The following is an 18,052-nucleotide window of genomic DNA, read 5'->3' on the forward strand; positions in this document are numbered from 1 at the left end:
GATGAGAAAATATTTAATAAAGTTGAAGAATTATTTCAAAATAGCTTATTAATTGTTGATAGAGATTCTTATATTTTTTATGTTAGGGAAGATAGATGCATTTATTTAAAATTGTTCTGTAATTTGTCCATAACATTCTATAATTATTCTGAAATTGATTTTTATAATAAATTTTAAAGATTGAATTTTAAAATAACTACCCATATTATCGCGCGGATTTACTAGTATATATATAAGGAGAGAGTAGGGAGATTTGGAGGGGTCCCCTAAAACCCTCCTTTAATGTAGTTAAATTAAATTAAATAGACCCCCAAATCCTCCTTTAATGTAGTTAAATAGATTTGCATTGTATTCTATATCAAATCCAAAATGTCCAATGAGATGAACAGATCAGGTTTTACTTGTATACTCACTATATAGCCTCAAACCTCATCATACAACAAAATTTAACAAAACTTAGTATTCTATCTCACTATGTCCCCATTGAACCTACTCATCTACTTCTCTATTCTTCTCCACTCTTCATATGCACAACTGATCACTGGAGAGAAAGGTTTAAGCCTTGAGCTTATCCACGTCGACTCCAAGCGCTCGCCGTTCTACGATGCGAACCTCACCGATTTCCAACGTATCGTTCGCTCGATCGACTATTCTAAGCCTCGCGTTCTCTAGCTGGAGTCGATGATGATCTTCAGAGCCAATCCTACCGCCATACGCCCTCCTCTTCGTGCGATTGCACCTGCGATATTCATGGTCGCGATCGGTATCGGCTCTGGCCACGGCTTGCGCAACTACTACCTCCACATAGACACCGGCTCGAGCCTCACGTGGACGCAGTGCCTTCCGTGTAGCACGTGTTTCCCTCAATCTGCGCCCATGTTCGATCCCCAATTGTCCCCCACGTATCGTGTCGTCGGCTGCGACGACCCCTCATGCAAGCCCCCGCATTACAAATGCGTCAACAATCGTTGCGAGTACCATATCGAATACTACGATGCATCGATCGACGGTGTCCTCTCGAGAGAGACCTTTACTTTCCAAGATGCACATTCCAGCCATTCTGTGGATGTTCAAAGCCTCGTCTTTGGTTGCACCCACTCAAGCCGCATGAACTATCATGGAAACCCTGCAGGGATCTTCGGCATGTCTCAGAATCCTACTTCGACAGTGAAGCAGCTTGCTGCACTCACACATGGCCTGTTCTCTTACTGCCTTTTCCCGCTGAGTGCCACCCGTGCCAGCTTCCTGCGGTTCGGGCACGACATCAAACCGCCGCGAGGAGGCTTCCGTTCCACAAAGATCTTAGAGTACAATGACCGCGAAGGCTTTTATTACCTCGATGTGGAGGACCTCAGCGTTAACGGGCGGCGCATGCACTTCGCGAGAAGGACCTTCGCACGCCGGAGCGACGGGACCGGCGGTTTCATAGTAGATTCGGGGACCGCCGTGACGCAGTTAACTGCCCACGCATTGGATCGGGTGGAGCATGTGATGAAGGATTATTTTCGCCTCCGGCTCAACCTCCTACCTGTGAATGATTCTAGCTTGCGACTTAGACTCTGTTATAAAATGGTGCAGGGGATTCAGCACCAGTTGCCGACCATGACCCTGCACTTTCGAAATGGCGCAAATTACGACCTACGGCGGTCGGCGCTGTTTATGAACTACGCTGAAAAGCGGACCTTCTGCCTCGCGATGATGCCGAGCGAGAGAATAAGCATACTCAGAGCAAAGCAGTAGCTCAACACTTGGTTCAGATTCGACACAGTACGCAATAATCTAGCCTTTGCTCCGCATGATTGCCTTAGTGATGCAACTTAATTGAATAAGTCTTGTATTTGTTTTTTTTTCAAATTTTCTCAAGTAATAATAACCTGAGTAACAGTGAAAGTTAACTTGGATTTGGAATAGACAGATGCATTATCATGGGCAATTGGAGCCAAAAAAAATTAGCGGGCAATTGCTTATATGCCTATTTATCATCTCCAACTTTTTTTTTCTTTTTTTTTTTGCTCTTAAGTTAAGGATAAAAAAGATATTTTAATTTTTTTAAACTTTGATAGATATTTAACTCACGTTTAATTCAAGTTAACTTAACAGATGGTAACTGTAGGAATATTTTGGAATAGCTGAGGAATATATAAGAAGTATATTGGAAAGAAAAAAAAAGTAAAGATAAATAAAATATTTCTGAAGTTTTGAAGGGTATATAGGTGATTATCCCAAAAAATTATGGTCTATAACTAGTTTTGAACCATCGAATGTTGGTTTAAATGAGCCAGCATCCTACTCTGTGGCGAGAGGTTATGTTGAGCCGAGTCATGATCGAAATAGTATGAGACTGGGTAGGCCGAGTTATGTTTGAAGTGGCGTGAGACTGGTTGGGCTAAGTCACAATCGAGACCCATGAGCACTACATCTGTACGCTTTAAGTGAATTCGTTGCGTATTTCTAATGACTCAAGCTTTTGAAATTATTGGTTATTGCCAACGATCCTACATCGAACTCTCAAAATGTTTGGATTTTGTTATTTAACATTTTCAATTTAGTTTCTAACAAATTCAGTGACTTTTTCATTGCATGCATAACATGGGCGCAGCGGTTACTTTAGTTTACTTTTGGTTAAAGTTGAGTTAATTTCATACAGATCCCTTCAAATATAGTGAATAATAAATATATTTCTATAAAGATAAATTTTCATATGTTGTCTCTACAAAAGTACAAATATTTTCGAATGTGTCCCTATCGTTAGAATCCGTTAAAAAAATATAGTTAACTATAGATTAAATACTTAATCCTGATTAGTTTTTGATATTTTTATCCCTTTTATATTATACTGTTATGTCTTTTAAAAAAATATTTATAGTGATAAAATTAAAAATATAAGCAGTTTTCTAATGTTTCTCTCATGGTTAAAAATTCTATAAGAAAGCTGCATGAAATATAATTTGTGAGATACTCAAATATTGTGAACCAGTGTCATTCCGACTATTTTAAAATTTAATTTCCATTTTCTGTGTGTTACTTCCCTTTTAGGCTTTTTACACTATCATTGCTTCAAATATAAGTTCCATGACTCACACCATTAAGAGCGAAGAGGGATTTGCCTAAACAATCAAAGCATAGCAGCAACATATCCACAAGCAACACCGATTGTCCCTAACGTAAGTGGTAAAGAGTTTGATGGTTGGTACCCGAGGTTCCGAGTTCGAATCCTAGTTGATTCACATTTTCAGCTAAGTTTATTTCTAAATGAAATAAGCGAAGCGGGTTTACCCTTGATTAGATGTAATTAAAAATAGGAATAATTGCCTATATACTCCTCAAGATTTCGAAAATATCTAATTTACCTCTAGTCTTTTTTTTTTTTTTGTTTTGAATATACCTCTTATATATTTCTCCGTTATTCAAAAATACCACCCGTTAAGTTATCTTGAATTAAACGTAAGNTTTTTTGTTTTGAATATACCTCTTATATATTTCTCCGTTATTCAAAAATACCACCCGTTAAGTTATCTTGAATTAAACGTAAGTTAAATATTTACCAGAATTTTTTTTAAAAAATCAAAATACTTCTTTTGTCCTTAACTTAAAGGCAAATAAGAAAAATTGATTATGGTAAAAGAGTATATTTGAAAAAGCAAAAAATCAAAATATATTTTTTGCCTCTAACTTAATTAAGAGCAAATAAAAAAGTTGGTGACAGAAGAAGGGTATATTTGAAAAGGTAAAATAGTAATTTCACAGAAATAACAACTGTTCCTAACAGTGTACTAACAACATTTAACTCTAGAGAGTATATTTGAAATAATTTGGAACGTTAAAAGGGTATTTTTAAAATTAGCCTTCTAAGAGGAGTAAATCAGAAAGTCGTAAACTTTCTAGGAGTATATAAACAACTGTCCCATAAAAATACAATGTAATCGAAAATGCAGCAGTTACAACTATATATATCTCGTTTGCTTGAAAATAATAGAAAGTATTCGAATTATAGATAATTTGTCTGGTTGCTTGCAGTTGAGAAGTGCATTTTTTTAAAATTTTAGCAATTTATATTTGCAATGGTGAGATTATTTATAATATAAAAAGACATTTCTTTTGTTTGAAAAATGATTATAAAGATATACTTATCTTTTTTTAAAAGTTAGTCCCATCAACAAGAGGTTGGATAATGGATTGTTTAAGCCCTATTATAATTAATGGAATAGTTAATTTAGTGAGAATCGAGGGTAAGAGGTAAGAGATGATGATGCATCATCCAATGAAGATATATGTGTTAATTATGATGATATTTAAACACCGTTCTTTACTAGTTTAAACTTTTAAAGAATAATAGTTATTTTGTGTTATTTAATATGATATCAGCATAGAAAGTTTTGAGTTCGAGTCACGCCATTCTCCTAGCATCATTAATTTTCTCTCATTTAATTCAAGTCTAGATGTGAAAGGAAGTGTTAATTAAATATAAAAATATTTAAATATTGTTCTCTACTAACTTAAACTTTTAGAAAATAACGCTTGTTTCGTATTATTTAATAATATATACAACTTTTCTTAGGAGGAAGGATAAAAGTGGTAGTCCAAGCAACGAATAGTTGAAGAAAGCATTGATCATCCCTAGATATATATGGTAAAATCTCTAACTATCAGCATCAATATTATTGCTTAATTACAAGCCTAATAATGAACAAAAAAAGTGCAAAAATGCACAATTTGGATAGAATCTTTACCCTTTACTTGTGATGAACTCTATTTAGGATTTTGGCTTTAGGGTTTAGTAACATTACATCCTAATTCATGTGTGATCTTCTTTCTTCTTCTTCTTCTTTTTAAATTTTGTTTGCAATATCACTGCAAGCTCCTACTTTTTTTCTCTTTTTTTTGAGAGAGAGATAGATAGCACGCTACCCGCTTCGTTTATTTTATTTAGAAATAAACTTTGCAAGAAATGTAAATCAACTAGGATTTGAACTTGAGTCTCAGATACCAACCACCAAGCCCTTAATTTGCCACTTGCTCTAGGGACGGTCAGTCTGCAAGCTCCTACTTGTGCGCTTATTAGTGGGGCTCTAGCACTATGAGACACAATTCCTAGTAATTTTGTAGAGTGATAAAAACCAAGAATATGACAGGGTAAGTAACATTTTTCACATGGGATAATTTGACTTTGTCTTGCAAAGGAAAAAAAATTTATTCTGAATTTTAAATAAAATGTTACCTTTATTATAGATTTCCATATCTCTTTTTTTTTGCATAGATTTTCTTATCTGAACAAGATTGAACATTTAATAAGGTGAAATTTAATGAATACCCCCTCAACTATATGCTATTTTTTTTTTTATAAGTAGACAATTGAACTTTGTTTCTTTTGATTTAGGCTCCCTCAAATTTTATTATTTTGAGTTTTAATTTATTTTAGCCAAGTGAATCAGGAATAGTGTAGAATTACTTTAAATTAAGCGAAATTTAAATTTTCTTCTGATGAGAAGTAATAAGGTTCGGGGAAAACATTGTTAACTTAATGAAATGCCCAATGTATGGCTAAAATAATATTAATTCAAAACAAACAAAAGTTTAGAGAGGGATGATAAAGCGAAATGAAGAAAAAGAAAATAAATCTTTGGAATCCCTACAAAGAGATCCTTTTTGGCTGTTGATATATCCTCAAATTCATGCAGCTTCATAAAACACCAACCAATAAAATTTTATATATTATGTATGCTACACATTAATTGCCAACAAAAATAATATGTAGGCTAAATTACAAAATTTTTTTTTCATAAATATCGGTTTTTTTTTATTTTTTCTCCCTAACTTTAAAAAATTTATATTTTATCCGCTCAATATTTCAAGTTGTTACATTTAGCCCCCTCCGTAAGGGTTTCAATATTACTATTTCGTTCATTTCTTATAATTTGTACCAAATTTATTTTTTAAAATGATAAAAATATATTAAATAATTATTTTTTTATAGAAGAAGTAAGAATAATTTGATCATTTTGACCTCTCCATTAATACCGTACGCACTCTCCTGAAAACATTTCTAAAATTTTAAGGACACAAATTATAGGTTTTTAAAAGTCAAAAAGAAAAAAAAGAAAACGGATATTTATAGAATTTTTTTATAATTTAGCCTAATATTTATAAAATACTTAACAATATTCACCATTTCAAAATTACCTATACTTGAGGGTCTTTATACAGATTTTCACCTTTAAATAATGCAAATTTGGAGTGTATCCTATCTCAAATCCAAAATGTCCAATCAGATGAACCAACTCTAACTTTCAACTCCTCTTTATTTGTAAATATATATATTCACATGCAATAGCCTCAAACCTTGTCATATAACAATAATAACTTAGTATTCTATCTCACTATGTCCCCTCTGAACCTACTCATCTACTTCTCTCTTCTTCTCCACTCTTCATATGCACAACTGATCACTGGAGAGAAAGGTTTTAGCCTTGAGCTTATCCACGTCGACTCCAAGCGCTCGCCGTTCTACGATGCGAAGCTCACCGATTTCCAACGTATCGTTCGCTCGATCGACCGCTCTAAATCTTACGTTCTCTGGCTGGAGTCGACGATGATCGACAAAGCCAACCTCACCACCGTCATACGCCCTCCTCTCCACGCGAAGCCCGCCGCGACATTTATGGTCGCCGTCGGTATCGGCTCCGGTAACGGCTCGCACAACTATTACCTCCACATGGACACCGGCTCGGGCCTCACTTGGACGCAATGCCTCCCGTGCCACCGAGGTTTCCCTCAATCCGCCCCCATGTTCGATCCCCGATCGTCCCCCACGTACCGCGTCGTCGGCTGCGACGACCCCGTATGCAGGCCCCCGCGATACAAATGCGTCGACAATCGTTGCGAATACAACATGCGATACTACGACAATACCTTCATCAACGGCACCCTCTCGAGAGAGACCTTTAGCTTCCAAGACGCGCGCGCTAGCCATCGTGTGCCCGTCCGAGACCTCGTCTTCGGCTGCACCCACTCGAGCAAAATGAACTATCGCGGGAGCCCCGCGGGGATCTTCAGCATGTCTCGGAACCCTACTTCGACGGTGAAGCAGCTCGCGACGCTCACGAACGGTCTCTTCTCCTACTGCTTCTTCCCGCCCGAAACCCCCCACACCAGCTTCCTGCGATTCGGGCACGACATCAAAACGCCGCGAGGAGGCTTCCAAAGTACGAGGATCTTAGAATACCCCGACGACGAAGGCTACTACCTCGATGTCGAGGACATCAGCCTCAACGGGCGGCGCCTGCGGTTCCCGAGAGGGACCTTCGCGCGCCAAAGTGTTGGAAATGGCGGTTTCCAAGTAGATTCGGGAGCCGCCGCGACGCATCTAACCACCCACGCATTCGATCGGGTGGAAGATACGATGAAGGATTATTTCCGCCTCCGGCTCAATCTTCGTCCTGTGAATGATTCTGGCTTGCCATTTCGGCTATGCTATAAAATGGTGAGGGGAATCGAGCACGAGTTGCCGACTATGACCCTGCACTTCGGAGACGGCGCGAGTTACCACATACGGCAGTCGGGACTGTTCGTAAATTTTACCAGAGAGCACAGATTCTGCCTCGCCGTGATGCCGGGCGGCAGGGTGAGCGTGCTTGGAGCGAAGCAGCAGTTCAACACCTGGATGAGATTTGATACTGCACACAATTTGCTAGCCTTTGCTCCGCATGATTGTCTTAGAGACATAGCCTAATTCAACAAGTCTTTTTTCTCTACTAATAATTTAATTTGAACAAACTTCAGATATAAAATTAATGTTTGTCAAATTACTTTAATAATAAAATTCTCTTTATTAGAGACAAAACAACTCTCACATATAAATTATTCTAATCCACACACTCACCAATACATACATTCAAAAGACTACAGGCCTCACACACTCACTTCACTATTTCACTATACATCACAATACTTCCTCACACACACGTTTGGTGTGGAAGCTTCACACCTATTTATAGGCTCTCAACCTATGTACTTGAGCACTCTAGAGTATTTTAGAGTACTTGTTTTCAGAACTCTCTAAAGTACTCTATTAGCAAGTAGAGATCATTTGTTCCTTAAGTTTTCTAGAAAATTAGAAAGAAAGAGAGCATTCTAGAGTGTTCTATTAGAGAGAGAGAGAGTTGCATCTTTCAATTACATAAATAATTTAAATGAAAATAATTAAAAATTTATAAAGTGTTGACTTCAGAAAGTTAAAGAGCTAGGTCCAATATGGCCTAACTGCACGGGCCTCGGTTCATTTTTTACTAACTATTTTTTTGTCTCTCAGTTAATTTATTTTATTCCAATAATATTCTTAGACAAATAAAAAATTATTCTTAAAGGTTCATGATTTGGTTCGGTTCAGACCTTTAATTTGAACCGGTTGGCTTGATTCTCCAATATGGGCTCGGTTCACCTTGTTACGTTTGGTTCGCCAACTTTGGTTTTGTTTACCTTCGATCCATCGTCGGTGTGACTCATTGTCAATTTAGGTTTGGTTCAATTCGAGTTTGTGCCTAAGGCGATTTGATTTAGACTTACCTCCCAACTCTTTTTTAATTTTTTTAATTAAGTTCAAGTTTAGTTCATACTTATGTTGGGCTTGGTTCAAATTCAATCATTTATGCAATTAATCTGGTTTGATTAATTTGGGTAAGAACCCATATCAAGTCAATGAACGTCAAAACAGCATATGCGAGCCGGAATACTTTTAAGGCGATTTGATTGGGTCAAACTGTGCCTATCACAAAGATGGTTAATCGATCAAGTCGTGCCTCTCACAAGATTGCTATTTGATTTGGTCGAACTACGCCTATTACAAGACGAGCAAATGGGTTAAGGCATGTCTACCACGAATATGGCAATTTGATTAGGTCGAACTGTGCCTACCACAAAAATAACAATTGGATTGACTCAAACTGTACCTATCACAAAAATGGCCTATGAGTCGAACCGTACTCACCATGAAGATTGTGATTTGATCAAGTTGGATCGTTCCTGTAACAAAAATGGAGACCTAACCAAATTAGATCAAGCCTATCACGAAGATGGCAATCCGAGACAATATCCATTTTTATTTTTTTTTATTAATTTGTTTACTTTATGTTTATTCTTTTTGTGTCCGAATTCATTAGTTTGACTGTGTTAAGTCTATCACGAAGATGGTTACTCGATCAGCCCAAAGAAGAGAGTTCAGTTCAAATCACCAGGTTTGACCATGTCTAGCCTATATATCACGAAGACGACTGCTCAATGTAGAGATCGTGAATATGAGCTCTCGGCGGTAGTAGTGATTTCATATTGAATTTGATTGTATCGACCAATCGTGAAGATGGTCTCTCGGTTACAGATGAAGAGATTGCCACTACATCGTTTTCCTTAACCGTGTCAACCCTACTACAAAAATAGCAGCTAGATATAGGGATCAATGATGCACACACAGTGATAATAGCGATCCAATGTCGAGTTTAACCATGTCGAGTCTATCACGAAAATAACCGCTCAATCAGTCCGGCTAGAGGATCACGATTATGCTGTTTGTGCACATGCATCATCATTTAGTTGTCGTGAAAGCCGGGGTGGTTTAGAAGTAGTCGCCATTGAAGAAAAAGAAGAAGAGCCTACATGAGGCCTCCTCGCGCGCCACCATTGTCGTCGGAGAATAAGGAGCAGATCATGAATCATGTCGCCGTCGCCATTGTCAACGAAGAACGAAGAAGAGAATTTCGTCAATTTTTATTTAATTTGAAGAGGTGAGAGATGATGCATCGTTCTTTGAAGATATATATACACAACTTTTCCAGAGTGGAAAGGAATAAAAAGTAGTAGTGGATAAGTAACCAATGGTTGAATAATGAATTAATCATCCCTAGATATGATGTATATATATTTTCTGTTACATCCCGCTTTACATAAAATCAGTAAGATAAAAAATAGATAGGGTTAATATTAAAATAAAAGAAAGTAAAGATATACGCGATAAAGATAAAAAATTTATGTAGTAGTTTTGTTTTTTTTTTTTTTTTGAGAGAGAGAAAGAAGTAATTTGATGATGCGTTCTTTATCCGAGTTAAACTTTGCCTCTTTATCCATCCGATTTCTAGCTTTTACAGCGGATAATTGACTTTTACTTGGACTTACAAAATGGAAAAGTTTTATACTGAATATTGAACAAAATGCTCTCTTAATAGATTTTTATATCACTGGCCGTCCATAGAAAGTAGTAAAGGATTTGGTGGTTGATACCTGAGATCCAAGTTCGAATCCTAGTTGATTCATATTTCTAGCTAAGTTTATTTCTGAATGAAATAAACGAATCAGGTAACATGCTATCTATCTCTCAAAAAAAAAAAAAGATTTTTATATCTCTTCTTCTTATAGATTCTCTTATCTCAACAAGAGTGACCATTTAAGTAAGGTGAAATTTTATGAAGAACCCCTCGACTATTTTTTTATAACTAGTTGCCTGAACTTTGTTTATTTTACTTTAGGCTCCCTCAAGATTTTATTTTGAGTTCTAAGTTACTTTAACCAAATGATTAGGAATTGTCCAAAATTATTAGGTTTATTAGCTTTAGTTATTAGTCATTAATTTCAGGCTGAATTTAGACTTTTTTATGCTGAAAAGTAATAAAATTTGATAAAATCACTTATTAACTTAACAAAATGCTCAATTTATGGCTGAAATAATTTAACTCAAAACAAAAAAGGTTTATAGAGTACTTGACAAACAAAAAATATAGAATTTAAAGAAAAAAAGCTTTGGTATTCCTATAAATAGTATCTTTGGCCTGTTGATGTGTCAGCAAATTCATGTGTGGCTTCTGAAATTACAAACGCTATATATATGATGTATGTATACAAATCAATATCCTATAAAAATAATAATAATAGTCATTTAGAAATTACCTGTAGTTCAGGGTCTTCATATAGATTTTTACCTTTAAATACTGCAAAGTTTCAGTGTATCTTATATCAAATCCAAAACATCCAATCAAATGAACCAACTGTAACTTTCAACTCATCCCTTTTACTTATATATTCATTGTAGCCTCAAACCTTGTCATAAAACAAAATTTAACAAAACTTAGTATTCTATCTCACTATGTCCCCATTGAACCTACTCATCTACTTCTCTCTTCTTCTCCACTCTTCATATGCTCAACCCACCGGAGAGAAAGGTTTAAGCCTCGAGCTCATCCACATCGACTCCAAGCGCTCGCCGTTCTACGATGCGAACCTCACCGATTTCCAACGTATCGTTCGCTCGATCGACTATTCTAAGTCTCGCGTTCTCTGGCTGGAGTCGATGATGATCGCCAGAGCCAATCCTACCGCCATACGCCCTCCTCTCCATGCGATGCCACCTGCGATATTCATGGTCGCGATCGGTATCGGCTCCGGTCACGGCTTGCGCAACTACTACCTCCACATAGACACCGGCTCGAGCCTCACGTGGACGCAGTGCCTTCCGTGTAGCACGTGTTTCCATCAATCTGCACCCATGTTCGATCCCCGACTGTCCCCCACGTACCGTGTCGTCGACTGCGACGACCCCTTGTGCAAGCCCCCGCTTTACAAATGCGTCAACGATCGTTGCGAGTACCACATCGAATACTACGACAACACCTTCATCGACGGGGTCGTCTCGAGAGAGACCTTTACTTTCCAAGATGCACATTCTAGCCATTCCGAAGAAGTTCGAAACCTCGTCTTTGGTTGCACCCACTCAAGCCATATGAACTATCATGGAAACCCTGCAGGGATCTTCAGCATGTCTCTGAATCCTACTTCGACAGTGAGGCAGCTTGCTGCACTCACACATGGCCTGTTCTCTTACTGCCTTTTCCCGCCCGCGGAAGCTGCTCACGCCAGCTTCCTGCGGTTCGGGCACGACATCAAAACGCCGCGGGGAGGCATCCATTCCACGAGGATCTTCGAGTACGACGGCCGCGTAGGCTTTTATTACCTTGATTTGAAGGACATCAGCCTCAACGGGTGGCGCATGAACTTCCCGAGGAGTACCTTCGCACGCCACAGCGACGGGACCGGCGGCTTCGTAGTAGATTCGGGAACCGCCGCAACGCAGTTAACTACTCACGCATTCGATCGGGTGGAATATGTGATGAAGGATTATTTCCGCCGCCGGCTCAATCTTCATCCTGTGAATGATTCTAGCTTGCCGTTCAGATTGTGCTATAAGATAGTTGAGGGAATTGAGCGGCGGCTGCCGACGATGGCCCTGCACTTCCGGGACGGCGCAGATTACCACATACGGCAGTCGTCGCTGTTCACGAATCTTGCCGAAAGGCAGACCCTCTGCTTCTCTATGCTGCCGGGCAACGATATAAGCATACTTGGGGCAAAGCAGCAGTTCAACACCTGGATGAGGTTTGATACCATACACAATAAGCTTGCCTTTGCTCCGCATGATTGTGTTAGAGATGCAGCTAATTAATTTGAATTAGTCTTAATGTTATTATTTTCTCTAGTAAGAATTAGAGTAACAGCGAAAGTTAAATTGGATTTCAAATATGTTGAAACCAGTATTTGCGGTGATACTGATTATGTAATCTGCATCGAAAATAAAATAAAATAATATGGAGAAGAAATATTGGAGGAGGAACGTGAGTAAACTAATGCTTTATTAATGAAAAATATCTAATTACACTCTCGACGACACCCTCGGTCTGTGGCTAATTCATTTATTAATCCATGCTTAACTATATATAGCTATGAAGTGATAACATATGCACTACAATATAATTAGATTATAGCGATACATTTTTGGAACACTTTATTGTAAGTGTCCCATTTATGCCAAAATTTTTTTAAAAAATCTACTAATGTCTAAATATAAAACTCAATCGAATAAAAAATAAGAAATTTCTTTACTCAACCAATATCACCCAGTCCACTCGGCCTGATTACAAATAGAAAAGAAAAGAAAAGAAAGAAAAATTGATTACTATTTTTCCTTCTCCTCTTTCGCCGCTGCAGCCGACGAGGTAGGATTTCGATAGTTCGAGTCCGCCTGCAAAAATCTCATAAGGATGGTAGAGGGCTACGATCGCTACGTGTCCTTTCGACACAGGTCGCTAGAGGAGTGGGTACCAAACATCAAAACGGCCGGCCCTACATATAACGATCCTACATATAACAATATTTTTAAATAATATCGATAATTTAGCCAGCAACATTTTTTTTTACTTCTACCAACATTTAAAAGTGTCGTTATCCACTATTTTTGTTGTAGTGGTAACATATCCAAAACCAACATAATTAAGATCCTTAGAGGCTACACAATTGGATGTAATTAACAATACAGTGTAATTAAAAATACAGTAATTATAACTGTATACATCTAATTCGGTCGAAGGTTACACATAATGAAAAACGCTACAAACAACTACATTAAATTTGTTTGCCAGCATGCAATTGAGAAGTGTATTTATAAAATTTTCTTGCTTTAAATTAAATTTCAAAAATTTTAGAAATTTTCAATACAATAAAGTAAAACTTTCAAAGTCATTTTTCTAATTTTTAACCATTTATTTTATATCAAAAAGTACTAAAATTTTTTTTAAAATATATTACGCCCTGCTTTCTAAGAGGCCATTCATTCTATAACTAACTCATAGATCCAAATTAAATTTTGATTGCATCATCATGATATTATTATTTTTCAACAAACAAAATGCATGGAAATTCTACATGCATATACATAAATATTAAGTTGTGCCCTTTTGATCCTTTGCACAATTCTCCTCCGCAAATGTTATTTTATTTCTTCTTGTGTCATACACGACTCGGTAGTTTTGCTGCAGCGCAGAGCCGAGCACCGTCATTCTCTTCTTCTTCTTCATGTATAGACAAAAAAAAGACGATTTCTTGTTGATCAAGAACACGTTCGCAGATCTTGGCCGCAAATTTAAACCTTTGAGTTGAAACTCCACGGAAGGGTACAACGCGAAACCCCTCCTCATGCGGTAACACAAATCCAACCCCAGCCTCGTACCTGTATATGCCAGAGTAAAAACAGTCGAATTCGATCAGATTTCTGTATGAATATATACACGTCAGATACTAAATTTTCGTTATCGTATCTGATAAAAATGAATTTGAATTTAGATACGAGTCGAATTTGAATTCCGATGTTATTCATATAATTATATGCAGATGTCGTTATAAATTAAAATTAGAGCGAATAAGATACATAATATAATTAAAGGTTTACACTCGTATTCAAACTTTTTATGCCTATATTTATTTAATAAAAATTAATATTTTAATAAATATAAATGTAATTTTAATTTAATATGTAAATAAAGAACACACAGTAAATTAATTTACACTCTATTTTTCTACGATATATATTAACATTTACTTTTATTTTTAAAGGATGACAATGATCGAATACGGTCGAATTTTTAAAAAAAATCGTATTCGCATGCTAAATTTTGACATCCATATTTGTATTATGATCGTACCTCTAACTCTCGTAAAATTCCTTCCCGCGAAAAATGCGTCGACGGTATTACAGACTGCAGTGTAAGCGATGTCGGTGAGATACGTCGCGCTGGTTCCAGAATCCAGGAGGCAGCCGCCGGTTCCGTCGGGCCGGCGGGCGAAAGTGCCGGGCGGCAGGTGCAGCCGGCGGCCGTCGACGCTGATGTCCTGCAGCTCCACGAAGTAGTGCGTCCTGTCGAAGCTCCGCAGCATCGGCGTGGTCCGGCCGTTCTTTATGCGCTCGGTGTCGGCGCCGAAGCGGAGGTAGCTGACGGCGCCGGCGGAGGGGAGGTCCATGGGGACCAGACAGTAGGAGAAGCGGCCGCGGGCGAGGCTGCCGAGCTGACTGAGGAAGGATGCGGGGCCGGCGCCGACGCCGAGAATGCCGCTGACTGCCCGGGTGGACGGGAACATGTTGGGGCTGCTCTCCGACGAGCAGCCGAAGACGGCTCCGACGGACTCCGTCGCGCCGACGTTGGACGCGAATGTGAATTGCTCGGCGGCCATAATGCCTTTGGTGTAGGTGTTGTCTTCATACCTAGCATTGAAGCACAAGAACGAAAAAAAAAAGAGATACACGAATTGTAAAGACGAAAATATTATTAATCAACTCTAAATACTTCGTTACATTAGCTAAACATTATTTCCATATATAAGGAAGAGAAAATAAGAAATTATAATATATCTTTAAACTTAATCTAATAAAAAATAATTAAATAATCGAACTCAAAATTAAAAAAATAATAATAATAACATAAAAATGCAGAAAATGGAGACCAAAATAATTGACTTTAGGTCCCAGACTCGGCCAGAACGACTTCGCATTCGATGGTTGATATTCGAATTCTACTATAAAGAAAGATAATAAATTTTAATATATTTTTAAACTTAATCCAATAAAAAATAATCAAATAATCAGGCTCAAACTAAAAAATATATAAATTTTTTTGTAATAAACATAAAAATGTAAAAATAGAGGCCGAAATAATTGAATTTAGATTCCAAGCTCAGCCAGAACAACTTCGCATTTGACGTGATGGATCTCGCAAAGTATATTTCGAATTAGGGTTGCACGTTAAAATTGGATACTCGAGCAAAAAGTTATAACCGTTTAAAATATTTCATGCTGATAGTAAAATTTACCAAACTCAACGAAATTTTCGGCTCAGCTTTGTTGAGTCATGTTTTTTTCCCGAAATTCTATACGTCTATAGCTCAAGTAAGTTCTGCATACTTTTAAGCCTAGCTAAGAGTGATAAAATGCAGACCTCAACACGAAGCGGCACATGTTATTGATGCACGGGAGCCCGGCGCAGAAGGGGTGGGTACAAGGAAGAGGTCGATAGGTATCTGAAAAGGCGGGATTGTACACGGGCGGATCCTGCGGGAAGCAGTGAACACAAGGAGCGCATTGGGTCCAGACGAGGCTGCTACCGCTGTCGAGCAAGAGATGGACGTTCGCGGGAGGTTTCCCGATTCCGACCTTCGCCATGTATACCCCTCGATCGTGAGTCACTGTCGGGCGAATGCCCATCAACGACCCACTCTCCATCCCGTCGGCCCTCAACGAGGATTCAATCCATTCGACTCGGTTGTCAGAGATCTCGACAAGACGTTCGATCTTCTCGACGAAGGTGACGTTCGGAGAGTAGCTGGGGGAGTGGATGGGGAATCTGTGGATAAGCTCTAAGATGAATCCATTTTGAAGGGTTGTACTCAAGCTGGGAGCTATGAGGAGTGTTAGTGCTGTAAAAATAAGAATTGCAATGTGTGAATAGGTTGGAGTATGGATTATTTGAGCCATCTTATGATGCATCATGCTTTGAAGATATCTATATATATATACAACTTTTTTGGGTTAATTTCATACAGTTTTTCGCAAATATAATGAATTGTAAATATATTCCTACAAAGTTTAATTTTCATATGTTGTTCCTATAAAAATTCTAATATTTTCAAATATGTCCCTCCGATTTGTTACCATTAAAATACTGTTTATTTTATAAGTGAAATGATATTTTTACCATCACAAATATATAATCCAAAAGTCCTAACGATTAATTGAAGAGGGATAAAAAAATCAATTTACCTCAATAACTAACTAGAGTTAAGTATTTTATCTATAGTTAACTAATTTTTTCTAACGGATCTTAACGGCATGGGCATATATGAAAATATCATGATTTTTACATAAACAGCATATAAAAGTTAAACTTTGTAAAAATATATTTATAATTTACTATATTTGTATGAAACTGTATAAAATTAAATGGGCAGTAAAGTGGCAACCAATAGATGAACAAAGAATTGATCATCTAAATGCCATATGTGGTGTAGATATATATCCTGCTATGTCTCGCCTTACATAAAATCTCTAACTGGTCGCATTAACTTTATTGGTTAATTACGAGCCTAGTAATGAATTAAAAAAGTGAAAAAAATATTTAACGCAACCACCTTTGAGATACATTACATTACATCCTAATCATAGTTAGTTAATTCGGATTCGGCAAAAATTCGGTACGAATATAATACATATAAAATTCGTTTTCTAATTTTTAAATTATTTGAAAAATTCGGCTTAAAAAATAGATTCGGTATAAAATATAAAATATAAGATATAAAATATAAAATAATTTATATTTAAAATAAAATTATAAGTTTTTTTTTTATATTTTCAATAATTTGGCAATAATTCGCGAATAATTTCTTTTCTTTCGAAAAAATTCGTAATTTTAATTCGGATTTTTAATAATTCGTAAATAATTTGTGAATAATTCGCGAATTTACTAACTGGATCCTAATTCACATGTGACTTTTTTTTTTCTTTTTTCTTTTTTTTTTGCAATTACTCTAAGGTGGTGTTTGGTTGTATGTAAAAACACTCCGAAAATTTTTTTCACTTGAAAATTGGTTTTCCTTTGTTTGGTTGCTCGTAAAAGAAGGTGCCGGAAATTTTTTTTTACAAATTCTGTGTAAAAAGCCAAGTTTTTGTTTTCCGCCCACTGTGGGCGGAAAAAGAAAACTTGATGCCAAAAGGCGCGGCTCACAGCATTGAAAAAATTGCGGTCCACGAGACAGCCTGATTCTCGTGGACCGCATGAGTGGTCCAACTGTGGACCACTCACCCACTCTTTCTCTCTCATATATATATATATATATATATATATATATATATATATATATANGCCTCCCTCTACCCAGATCTGCACCGAGAGGAGCTTGATGGCCGCGGCGGCGCTCGACAGTGCTGGGGCCGTTGGGGAGGGTCGCCGGAGGTCCCTGCTATGTGGGGCAAGGCCCGAGGGGGTGTGTGGCCTCTTCCTAGAGCTTCGGTTCCAGAGAGTGAGAGAGGGGGTTCAGGGAGAGATTAAGGGAAAGAGAGAGAGTGAGGTGGCCGGCTGGATTTGGGTAGCTAGCGGCCGGGGAGGGGCGTGGTGCACTTTGAGAAGAGAGAGGGTGTCGGCTGAGTGTGAATGGGTCGAGAACAGAGTTAGGGTTAGGGTTAGGGTTAGGGTTAGGG

General features: G+C 37.6%; 4 protein-coding genes across 4 annotated transcripts; 3 read left to right on the forward strand and 1 right to left on the reverse strand.

The window, feature by feature from the left end:
* Positions 682-1,740, forward strand: LOC109723778 (aspartic proteinase nepenthesin-2-like). The gene has a single exon (XM_020252262.1). The coding sequence runs from the start codon at positions 682-684 to the stop codon at positions 1,738-1,740; it is 1,059 nt and encodes a 352-aa protein (XP_020107851.1).
* LOC109723779 (aspartic proteinase CDR1-like) lies at positions 6,380-7,729 on the forward strand. Its single transcript, XM_020252263.1, has one exon. It carries the CDS (start codon positions 6,380-6,382, stop codon positions 7,727-7,729), a length of 1,350 nt encoding a protein of 449 aa, XP_020107852.1.
* On the forward strand, positions 11,126-12,478 carry LOC109723780 (aspartic proteinase CDR1-like). The gene has a single exon (XM_020252265.1). It carries the CDS (start codon positions 11,126-11,128, stop codon positions 12,476-12,478), a length of 1,353 nt encoding a protein of 450 aa, XP_020107854.1.
* LOC109723781 (aspartic proteinase nepenthesin-2-like) lies at positions 13,752-16,333 on the reverse strand. Its single transcript, XM_020252266.1, has 3 exons — positions 15,798-16,333; positions 14,511-15,067; positions 13,752-14,038 (listed from the first exon to the last, which is right to left on the reverse strand). Exons 1-3 carry the CDS (start codon positions 16,331-16,333, stop codon positions 13,752-13,754), a joined length of 1,380 nt encoding a protein of 459 aa, XP_020107855.1.

This window comes from Ananas comosus, linkage group 18 (genome assembly GCF_001540865.1).
Source record: "Ananas comosus cultivar F153 linkage group 18, ASM154086v1, whole genome shotgun sequence".
Taxonomy (NCBI): domain Eukaryota; kingdom Viridiplantae; phylum Streptophyta; class Magnoliopsida; order Poales; family Bromeliaceae; genus Ananas; species Ananas comosus.

What these genes read in the sequence shown, in the direction of transcription:
- LOC109723778 (XM_020252262.1), top strand. Translation starts at nt 682, where the DNA reads ATGATGATCTTCAGAGCCAATCCTACCGCCATACGCCCTCCTCTTCGT.
- LOC109723779 (XM_020252263.1), top strand. Translation starts at nt 6,380, where the DNA reads ATGTCCCCTCTGAACCTACTCATCTACTTCTCTCTTCTTCTCCACTCT.
- LOC109723780 (XM_020252265.1), top strand. Translation starts at nt 11,126, where the DNA reads ATGTCCCCATTGAACCTACTCATCTACTTCTCTCTTCTTCTCCACTCT.
- LOC109723781 (XM_020252266.1), bottom strand. Translation starts at nt 16,333, where the DNA reads ATGGCTCAAATAATCCATACTCCAACCTATTCACACATTGCAATTCTT. An exon ending in ATGTGCCGCTTCGTGTTGAG is followed by an intron (nt 15,068 to 15,797) that starts GTCTGCATTTTA and finishes CTTCAATGCTAG; the next exon opens with GTATGAAGACAACACCTACA. An exon ending in GAATTTTACGAGAGTTAGAG is followed by an intron (nt 14,039 to 14,510) that starts GTACGATCATAA and finishes TGGCATATACAG; the next exon opens with GTACGAGGCTGGGGTTGGAT.